At 31.6% G+C, this 11,796-nt stretch overlaps 1 protein-coding gene across 1 annotated transcript; it reads right to left on the bottom strand.

The window, feature by feature from the left end:
* Nucleotides 1–234: 234 nt before the first annotated feature.
* Nucleotides 235–1,420, bottom strand: LOC143593131 (transcription factor PRE3-like). Its single transcript, XM_077072849.1, has 2 exons — nucleotides 1,286–1,420; nucleotides 235–651 (listed from the first exon to the last, which is right to left on the bottom strand). The coding sequence occupies exons 1-2, from the start codon at nucleotides 1,418–1,420 to the stop codon at nucleotides 502–504; spliced, it is 285 nt and encodes a 94-aa protein (XP_076928964.1). The 3' UTR covers nucleotides 235–501.
* Nucleotides 1,421–11,796: the final 10,376 nt, after the last annotated feature.

The raw sequence follows: 11,796 nt of genomic DNA, 5'->3' as shown, positions 1-11,796 counted from the left end.
CACGGTTAGTTCAAATTTGCTCTGTACAAAGTTTAAATTTGATACTTCCATTTCTAGAGTTTCATTTTCATTGCAATTTTTATCCCCATGGGTTGTTAAATTCTGCTATTTCAGTCCAAAATATGTTAGCAATATGGACGATAATTACAATGAAAATGGAACTTTAGGGATGAAAATAACAAATTTTAAACTTTTGGACTAGAATAACAAATTTGAACAAACCACATTGACGAAATCAGCAGTTTTCTCTTTATGTATTGTTTTTTCAGGAATAATAACTTGGACGCTATACTAACGTTTGTTTTAACTGCAACACTGAAAGTTCTCCAAAAAATAATATGTGTTATTACATAACTTGATGCTCAACTAAGCAAACTCTTAAAACTCATTTTGTGATATAAGACAAGACACAGAAGGCCCTAAAAGTTACACAGTACAACGGTAATATGGGTAAAAAAGGGAGAAAATTGGTTATTTGTGTAGAAGATGATGGCCTATAAGTTACTGCATAAGTAAACTCCTAATGACGGAAGCCTGAGTAGGATCAGTGTTCTCGAGCAACTCAGAGAGGCGTTCACTTAAACTATCAATATCTCGATGCAAGCTTCTGATGTAGTTGCATGTGTCTGTAAGCACTTTTGAAGCTGATACCTGTAGTCATTCAGTGTTAAAATATAGTTACATAAACAATTATTGCAAGACATACATAGAATATAAAGTACATCCATTATCATTATTATTTTTATCACTTTTACTTACTGCTACTATTTTTATTTCTATTATAATTTTATTACTCTTCTAAAAATGCTTAATTTGTATGGACGTGGATGTTAAACACAAAAATTTCCTTTTTGAAAGACGGCTAATATATATGCATATGTGACATGATCGACCATAAAACATTACAAAAGATCCATCTTGTATGCATATGTGACTTGACATCAAAGTGTGTTAGTCCTGGGAAAACTTCTAATAAGTTTTTGCATGCGTTGCGGCCCCCAGCCTCGACTCGGCCTAGCAACATTGTACGTAATGGGCTTTTGGTTTCTGAAATATTTTATTCACTAAAAACACCATCAAAACTTGCAATATAATATTTTGTCCTACTTTTGAAAACTATTTAAACGAACTGACCAAAGTGTTAAAAAGACGCATTGAAACTAATTTGGATTTGAGTTGGGAGAAGAGCCACTTTAACTTATGCTTCAATCTTGCAGACTTATGTAAGCTATTGTTCAGATCTTACAAGTATAATGATCAGGATAACTCGGGTACATATGAATACCTTATCTGAGCGGTGAGTACGGATTTCCGGTAGAAGTTGTTGCAACTTGGAAACAAGATCGTTGATTTGATCGTCACTGATTCTTGAATTAGCCGTTGATTGTCTTGATCTTGATCTTGATCTTCTTGTGGACATTTTGTTTTTCTTGATATCTTGAAGATGGAGAATATTATTTGAAGACAAAAATGGGATGAAAAGATAGAGAAAATGAACAAATGCATGGGAGAAAGGTGTGGGCTATGCTTCTATTTAAATACCTCCCACTCCCCCGCCTTCCTACTTACAAGTTTCAAGATATTCACAAACAAAACTTGGATTTTTGTTTGGTTCTTTTATTTTGAATAAATAATGCATTAAAAATATTAACAAATCGAGTATCCAAATCGACATTGCTAGTGAAATAGTTTATCCTAGTTATTATATATTATTTTTAACAATTAAAATTGTAATAATTTAATTTATATATTAAACACTTACCCAAAATGATACGTAGATGCTATATCTACACTGATATTCATTATACCAAAACGTTCAACTAATATCTGTCACACATGATACTAAAACCTTCAACTATTCTTTAAGAACACATTCGCTAAACGAGTTGAATCAGCTAAGGCTGTAAAGCAATTTATTATGGTTTTTGCCGTTTCATGAAGATTTTTGCTATCGATCAGGATCATGAGAGAACTTTTTTGAAATTGATAACCATCGAACCATTTTGGACCACAAAAACCCAAAAATAAAAAAAATCATAAAATAAAAAAACACAATAAAGAAAAATTAAAAAAATCAAAATTCTATTTTTAACATCCTGGTTTCATAAAAAAAACTCGGTTTAGCCAAATTTTATACACATATGTATAATATATACATATATGTACATTTACATGATTTTTTTATACACATGTGTATAATTTAAGATAAATGATACTGTACGTGTATATTACGTAACTAAAGATTAAATAAAATTATACATATGTGTATAATACGATGTTTTTTTAATGAAACTGGAATGAAATAAAAAAACTTTGGTTTTTTTTACTTTTTTAAAATTTTTGTTATTTTTTGTTTTATGATTTTTTTTATATATTTTTTAAAGGTGTTTTTAGTGATCCAAAATAATTCTTAAAGTTCTCAATTTGCAAAGGGTTCTCTTATGATCTTTACCATATATATATATATATATATGGTTCTCTTATGATCTTTACCATATATATATATATATATATATATATATATATATATATATATATATATAAGGGGAGGGATAATTTAAGAACTTGTAAAAAAAATTATAAAAAAATATCTGTTTAACAAAATTATACACATATGTATAACACTTATATTTTTTTATTTTTATACATGTAATTCTTTATACATATATGTACAATTAAGATAAATGATAATGTACTGTAAATCGAGAATAAATACATACATATGTGTGTGTGTGTATATATATGCATATAATTAGTTTTTTTTTGTTATGAAACCGGGATAAAAATAAATTTTTTTGGTTCTTTTACTTTTCTAAATTTTTTTCTTTTTTTATATTTTTAAGTGGTTTTTAGTGGCTCAAAATGGTTCTCAAAGTTCTCAATTTTAAAAAGTTCATAACTATTTTGAAATCGAGAACTTTTAAAACCATTTTATACCACAAAACACCCAACAATTTAAAAAAAATCATATAAAGCTCAAAAATAAAAATGTAAAAAAAATAAAATTATTATTTATCATCACAGTTTCATAAAAAAAAAACGTCTCGATTTACCTTAAATTATACACTTCTTAGACACGCTTCACTTTTTACTCTAACCTCACCCTATATATATAGAAAAAAGTTCAAATAAAAATCAATTATTTGTGAGAAGTGTGAGAAGGCTTTAAAATAAAGTACACCATCTAAATATGACACTATACCATGTAAAGAGGAAACTATACAACTTTTAGAAACTACCAATCTCAACCATTAGATCCTAGATCCAAGGGTCTACATATATTCTTATGTTTCTCACAAAACTATTGTTTTTTTACGTTAACATACCCTATATATATATATATATATATGAGATGGATCATGGGAGATCCGATATTACAGTGAGAAGTGCGAGAAATTAATCTGAACCATTGATTGTGTTTAATCAATGGTCTACAATATAAATGACATTATCGTAATTAGAAACACATATCTATAACATATTTTTGTTTTTATTTTTATATTTTTAAGTGGTTTTTTATTGGCTAAAAATGGTTCTCAAAGTTCTCAATTTCAAAAAGTTCATAACTATTTGAAGTTGAGAACTTTTAAAACCATTTTGGACCACAAAACACCTAAAAATTTAAAAAAATCATAAAAAACGCAAAAATAAAAATGTAAAAAAAAATAAAATTCTTATTTATCATCCCAGTTTCATAATAAAAAAACAAAACATCTCGGTTTACCTTAAATTATACACTTCTTAGACACGCTTCACTTTTTATTCTAACCTCACCCTATATATATATAAAAATGTTCAAATAAAAAACAATTGCATTGTGAGAAGTGTGAGAAGGCTTTAAAATAAAGTACACCACCTAAATAGGACACTATACCATGTAAATAGGAAACTATACAACTTTTAGAAACTACTAATATCAACCACTAGATCCAAGGGTCTACATTTATTCTTATGTTTCTCACAAAATTATTATGCTTTACGTTAACTCTACCATATATATATATATATATATATATATATATATATATATATATATATATATATATATATATATATATATATATATATATATATATATATATATATATATATATGAGATGGATCATGCGAGAAACGGTATTACAGTGAGAAGTGCGAGAAATTAATCTGAACCATTGATTGTGTTTAATCAATGGTCTACAATATTAATGACATTATCGTAATTAGAAACACATATCTATAACATATTTTTATTTAGTAAGAGTATGCATGTCTTTTGTGGTGTAGACCTCATTAAATCAGGCATTAATATATTCAACGGTTATATTTTCTTATGCATAATCAATGCTCATAAGATTATTAATACTTTTAATTTTACTCATTAAAATTTTGCAAATAAAGTATTTTTTTTGAAATTTATGGTTGTCTAAGTTGTTTATTTGTTTTTAGTATTTATTTATAAAGCACATAATTTTGTCAACATTAGACTGTATATTATGGATTTTTGGACATCACTTGCAACTTTTACACTTCATCTTTTCTACTCCTTTTTCTTTCGGTTTTGTCTCACTCGATCTGAGATTCAATTCCGCTCACTATTAATACAAATTGATTCGAAACAAGTTATTAGATCTACTCGGGAACCTAAAACTGGTATTAGAGATTCGACTAATCTTTTTGAGGTTTTCAGGTCATCTTTTTGGGTTTTGATCGAGTTGTTTTATAGATCTAAGCTGCCAAGCTTGGTTTTGTGTTTGTTGCTATATCTAGTGTGGTTTGGACCTTGATTTTGCTTGAAATGGACTAGATATGATATTTGGTATTCTTTGCAGCGATCGGTTTCCGAATCGAAGGTTAAAAAGAGAAAAGGTTGGACTTTTGGGGTTGTTTGGAAGTAAAAGTTTGTGATTTGGAACTTATAAAGTTGGTAGAACCAAGATCTAATAGATTTTTCGGGTTTTGGATAAGTGGAAGTGCTTTTGCGTTTGCAAAATCAGAGCATTTGCATCTGCAAAATCAGACTATTGCATCCGCAAATCAGCATTCCGATCCGAAAATCAGCATTCACGTTCGCAAATGACCATTCCCATTGGAAAATTTGACCAGAATTTGAAAATTTGACCTTAAACATACCATTTGAAGCTGAAATCCTGCTAAAACGCTATTTGACGGATAAAACAACAAGCCTCCAAAACGGATAAGTTTTGATGAATTTAATGATTGGAAATGTCGTTTTAATAACTTTGCAAGGACCCAAGATGTAAGAATGTTGACTACCACTGAAAAAGGACCTCATCGTCCCGAGATCGAGAATTCTGCCGGTGAAAAGATTAAGAAGCCTCTAAGTGCCATGACTGACTACTGATGACTTGGAGTTGATTGTAATTGATCAAAAGGCCCTCGGTTACTTAAGCATGTGTTTTGATCTATAATAATTTATATATCTTTTATGCACTTTAAATTTTTGCAAATAAGCGTAATATCGGCAATTATATTAGAATAAATAACAACTAATGTTTATAATTTCTATCTCTAGGTAATAATAACCTTAAGGAATAAAACGAGCTGATATACAAAGAACATATGAAGAAAAGAAAAAATTCAGGAAGTCACAACATGGCCATGTTGACCTCAACACACCTCATGTTGAAAGTACAAGAAAAAAACAACATAGCCCATGTTTAACCTAAACACACCTATGTTGAAAGTACAAGAAAAAAACAAAAATGAACCCTTGTAGGCTCACCACAGCTGTGTTGAGAGGTGAACACGATATATTCTCTCTCCTGCTGTACTATCTGACAATAAGCAATTAATACAATACGAGATCAACACGATCGTGCCCAGCTCAACACGGGCCGTGTTGAGTCCCCAGCTGGGCCTATAAATTGAATTCTCATCTTCCACATTTGATACACCTTCAATAACATTAAATACACTTCAACCACCTCCTTTCATCACCATTACTAAGGGAATTATCACATCCATCCACCCTTTGAAGATCAAGTAGATTAAGCTCTTGGAAGAAGTTATTAGCATCAAAGATTAGTCATCCAAATTGGTTAGATTGTTCTAAGTTGATCATGTTTGTATAATGTTGGTTAAACATGTGATTGGTTTATAACAAGTAAAGATTATGTTTTAATTATTACTTGATAAGGAATGTTATAATACTCTTAAAATATACACTAAGTGTCGAGTTTGACGATAAGCCGGGGAACTGCCACTTTTGTGAGGCATTGGTTAACAAAGATAAGAACCTTAAAAGAGACACCAAGTGCCGAGCTTGACGATAAGCTGAGGAATTTCCATTCTTGTGAGGTCTTGGATGATAAACTATAAATCTTTGACACCAAGTACCGAGCTTGATGATAAGCCGGGAACCGCCATTATTATAAGGGCTTGGTTAAATAACATGAATCCTAATATGAACATGGACAAAATGAAGTCTTAGTAGTAATTGATAATCTTAAAATGGGAATGTTGACAATTATGTGAAAACGGATTGTTGATATTCATCCACTAAAATCGGTTAATTATTTGTCAATTGAGTGTGTAACATAGCCTATTTCAAACAACTCTTGGATGGTTATTACATAAATTTTATAATTGTCCAAGAGTTGTGTCGGTTAATACTTGGTAATTCAAGGTTAATTTGTAAGGTTCTAGTCCCGGTTCCCTACTTTAGCGTTGGATTTACTCATAAACACGGTTCTAAATATTAGAGTGAATTAAAACTTTTCGCAGAATAATAAAAGTCAACCATTTCTTAAAACCGTACAATACTTGTCTTAAAACATCACAAATTGTCTCAACATAAAACATAAAATTAAAACATCATGTCTTCCTTCTTTACATGCCTGTCGCACAGTCCATATCGTGTATCATCCTCAAGCCAACTCCTTTAACCTATTTACCTGCGTGCATACTAAAAGTCAGCTACGCTGAGTGAGTTCTAGTTAATTAGGAAACACACATTACCTTATCATACTACATACTTAACCAGCTTTACTTTCTTTTTTACATACATAAGTACATACCTTCATTCTTACTTTCATACTTTCATTCTTTCTTACTTTTATACTTTCGTATTTTATCTTACTTTTACATATATACTTATACGTTTAAAGAGCCTTTTACCCTATACCTCACTTATATTATTAGGGTCTGCCACCCTCCTTGCACATATATTATTAGGGTCTGCCACCCACATATATTATTAGGGTCTGCCACCCTTCACAGATATTATTTAGGGTCTGCCACCCTCTTACCATACAACCACACACACATCTCTTATATATATATATATATATATATATATACTTTCATACATACTCTTAACCTTTTCTATATCATTCATATATCATTCATGTATCATCCATAAAACATTCACATATCATACACTTACCATTAAATGTAAGTGTATTAACTAATCACATCGAGTATGAACACATCCCCGAAAACATAACAAGAAAATAGGGCTAGAAACTCACATGTGTCTTGTTCCTCTCTGAGTTAACTGTAATACCCCTCCTTAGCTATGCACGGCTAACTGTGTAATAATTATAAGAATCAATTACATCTAACTATTTCATACTTCTAGGTTCGTGAAACCCCTAGCGGACGGGGTCCGGGGGTAGCGCCCCTGGCGGCGGGATCCTAGGGGCGGCAGCCCCTAGCAGGGTCCAAGGAGTAGAGCCCCTGGCAGGATGAATATCAACAAACGAAATGAGTTTCATTCTAATCGAATCGAGTTTCAGTTCGATTCGATTCATTTCAATTCGATTTGAATCGTTTCAATTGATTCAATTTGTTTAAATTCGATTCAATTCATTTCGATTCGATTTATTTCAATTCGATTCGATTTATCATCCAACGAATCGGGTTTTCTCAAGAACTCGACTCAAATATGGTTTTTCCATGCCTTTCAGCTATAAACGTTCTCTTCCAATATTATGCAACCGTTTTATCAATATAACGGGTTCTGGGTCATATAAACTTCCTCTTTCTTGTTTTAACGCGAACCGAACGGTACTCGTTCTTCCCATATCACACCCGATAAGTCTTTTACTATAAATTTTATGTTTTTCTAACACTATAAGGCCTGATTTTCATTCATATCAAATCTTAAGCCAAGCTGATGTCTAAAACTTAACCTTTACATAAAAAACATACATTTTAGAGTTTTGGTTTGGTTTGGATCTGGACCAAAACGTGGATTTAGATGTGTTTCTTGTTGTTTAATGATGCTTGAATCACTAAATCTTCCTCTCCTTAGCCAGTATCTAAATCTGGGTTGTAGAGGATTGTTTATGTGTGTTTTAAGTGTGTGTAGAGAGACTGGTGATGGATGAGGGTTATAGATTTTTAGGGAGGTTTTAGGGTTTTTAAATAGCCCCAAGCCCATGGACCTAAGACCCATCACCATTCCTTATTCCATCTTTTATTTTCCAAACACACACTCTATTATTTTTACTTAACTTCACAAAATAATACAACACCATTAAGTAAACAAAATTCTTTTATTTATTATATCTAAAGTAGGATGTTAAATAAACCTTTACAACTTACTAATCTTAATTGGTACTTAAGTATAATGCAAAGGTTATTTTTACAAAAATATCAAGATCAATTCACTTAGTAATTTAAGTGATTTTCTCATATTTAGAGTAAGTTACCTTATAAATCCTTAATATAAACCACTTGTGAGTGGAATTCATGAAGTTATGCATACCTCTTTCTTTAATATCATGAAATAACATAACTTAGAAATAAGGTGTTATTTCCACACTTAATCACTATGGCAAGCTTATATCACATGTTTACCATTAATTGTTAAACCACGTTAAGAGAAGTTTTAACCAAGATGATACACTTTTATCCTTGATCATCTCTATAATAATATAAAAAACCCAAAAATGTTGTTTTTTTAACTTATGCTTATAAATTTCTTTTCAAACCAAAACTAGGTTAAAATAAATACAACGATTTAGTAGTAAAAATCAAAAAAAGTGTGTCCGTGGATCGATACTTGGTTCTTACCTATACTATTCTACATATACGATAGGTACGCTTTCCTATTTGTGTGGTTTAGTTAAGATAAAATCATTTTTATAAATTAAAACTAGACATTGTGTGAAACAAACTTTTGAAAAACTTATCACTTTTTCTACCACATCTCATGCACACCAAGCTTTTCGAAGCCGTAGCCGGGTACACACGGTGAAATTCCATACAAACATTCCAAGTATTTATTAAATCTTTCTTATAGTGAATATATCTTAAAAACATATCAAAAAGAACAAATATAATTTTCTGTTTTCTTTATTTTTTATTTACTTTTATCTTTCTTGTTTTATAAATTGCTTAGTTTTGCATAATTTTTGTTGTGCTATTATACTTTTATTTTTTACTTTCCTAAGTAGTGTATACCCTCTACATCTACTCCCGAACTCGTTTCACCACTTTCCGAACCCGAACACCACTTTCACCGAAGAACACACACCCAGGCAAGAAAAGTAACAGAAGATTTAAGGACGAACCGGAAGGAGATACAGCAGCCCGAGGAGAACTGAGAAGAGACTATGATGATGGAACTATACAACGAGCTAAACACGAGCCAATATGGCAAGCAGACACTCGACGGCTATGCCAATAACGTTGCACCACCCGAATTTCTTACAAACTTCAAAATGAAATCTGACACCATTCATATGATTGAAAACACTATCCAATTTCATGTACTTCTCAACGAAGATCCTTTATCTCATATTTCCCAATTTCTTCGAACTTTTGGAACTTACAAAATCCAAAATTGCTCCGAAGATCTAGTTAGACTTAAATTATTCCCATTTTCACTCTAAGGCGACGCCTTGGAATGGCATGAATCTTTACCATCTGGTGCCATCACCGACTAGAATCAAATGGTAGAGCAATTCCTTCTAAAACACTTTCCATTCAACAAATCTGCCATGTTTCGTACCGGCATCACCGTATTCCGAATGAATGAAGACGAGTCACTACACGCAGCATAGGAGAGATACAAGAGCCTTTTTTGACGACGTCCGTACCATGGATTGAAAAAGTGGCTTCAAGTCCAAACTTTCTTCAACGCTCAAACTAGCCATAACAAACAAGTAATCGATCAGGTCGCTGGTAGAGATCTCGGTATCAAATCTCCAAATGAGGCATTCGAGATCTTTGAAAAAGCTGCCAAGAAACGCTTTTCCAATAATCCACCTCGATCAACCCCATCACACAAATGCATACACCATGTCGATAATAGTACCTTTAGTACTACACAATTCGAGTCCCTCTTGGAGAAATTTGAACAGCTTCAGTGTGAGCTAATCGAAGCAAAGGTAAAGTGCGACAGGTGTGGGGGGGAAGGTCAAATACTGCCAAAGTATGACTATCGACGAATGTGATTTCGTAAGCCTACAAAATAACATGTGTGGAAACAGTTACAAACGTGGCTGGAGAAACTATTCTAACTTCAGCCGGAGGGATGAAGCCAACAATCAAGCTCTACTTGACTTTAATAAACGTCCTTTCAATCAAATTACCAACCCTCTGAACCTAAACCTCCATACTAGAACCATGGTGCAAGTACCAGCCAACAACCAAATGGTGGATCTATAGAGGAGACTCTTCTGACACAAATCATATCAAAACCAAAGCCAACTACTCCGAAAGCTATCCAAGAACCTGTAAAACCATATGTTTCACCAATTCCTTATCTAGTCTGATTGAAGTAGGAAAAGATGGAGGCACAATATGGCAAATTCCTATAACTCTTTAAGCAATTGCATATTAACATTCCATTCATATAAGCCATTTCTCAAATGCCAAAATATGCAAAATTCTTAAATTAAGTTTACTTAGATGTGGTGTGTGCGGTGTGTTTAAAATGGTTGGAATGGAATTTTTAGCTGTCGCACAAGATCGTGTTTTAAATTTATAAAAGTGATTTCTACTAAGCCTAAACACACACAAAACAGGCAAGTGCACCTATCGTATATGTAGAATAGTATTGGTGAGAACCAAGTATCGATCCGTGGACACAAATGTTCCAATAATGAATCTTCGTTTTACTTCAATCGGAGAGTTTTTATAATTTCAGGGTTGTTTTTTTAACTATTTATAAAATAGAAATATTTATATATAATATGTAGGTGACAAGAAGAGAAATTCTAAATGAGTAATTCAATTATACGAAGGTTACCATCCAAGATCAAGAATCCACTCCATTATTCCTTGATGATTAATAAGTAAACATGTGATAAACTTGCCCTAGTAATATATGATAGAATTGCCCCTCATTTCTAAGTGAACATACTCTATGAAATAAAAGAAAGTAGCATGCATATTTTCAAGTCCATCCTTGCTTAATCTCATACTACCACGAGATTATCAATTTAAGTAGGAAAGTAGTTTAGTAAAGTAGAAAGATTAGTATTGACTTCGATTTCTCAAATACCAATTCTAAGAACTTCGGGTGGTTATAGTTTAGTCACACAACCTCCCCTTGGTTGATTTAATTATGTTATAATTACACATTTCATTAACATATAATTTCTTTAACTAGCATGAGAACCTAAGCAATCGTGTTAACGATGTTATTTCAGAATTATCAAAACTAGAGAAATAGATCGTAACTTATATCTCATCATTTCTAAGTACAATATAAGGATCCATGTTTTAACTTGAATAAATTATCAAGGTATTATTTTTACCATTTCTAGTCTCCAAAAACATGAGTGAATCATGAATGATTATTAATCATCAACCTTGATGTATTGAGTTAAAGTGAAAAAT

This window comes from Bidens hawaiensis, unplaced genomic scaffold, assembly GCF_021521415.1.
Source record: "Bidens hawaiensis isolate Kalapana, Puna unplaced genomic scaffold, B.hawaiensis_p1.1 tig00041714_1, whole genome shotgun sequence".
NCBI classification, from domain to species: Eukaryota; Viridiplantae; Streptophyta; class Magnoliopsida; order Asterales; family Asteraceae; genus Bidens; species Bidens hawaiensis.
The sequence above is the reverse complement of the archived record's forward strand: the minus strand, read 5'-3'. Positions and strand labels throughout refer to the sequence as shown.

Coding starts and splice junctions, on each gene's coding strand:
- LOC143593131 (XM_077072849.1), bottom strand. CDS start 1,420: ATGTCCACAAGAAGATCAAGATCAAGATCAAGACAATCAACGGCTAAT. Junction 652..1,285: donor GTACTCACCGCTCAGATAAG/GTATTCATATGT, acceptor GAATGACTACAG/GTATCAGCTTCAAAAGTGCT.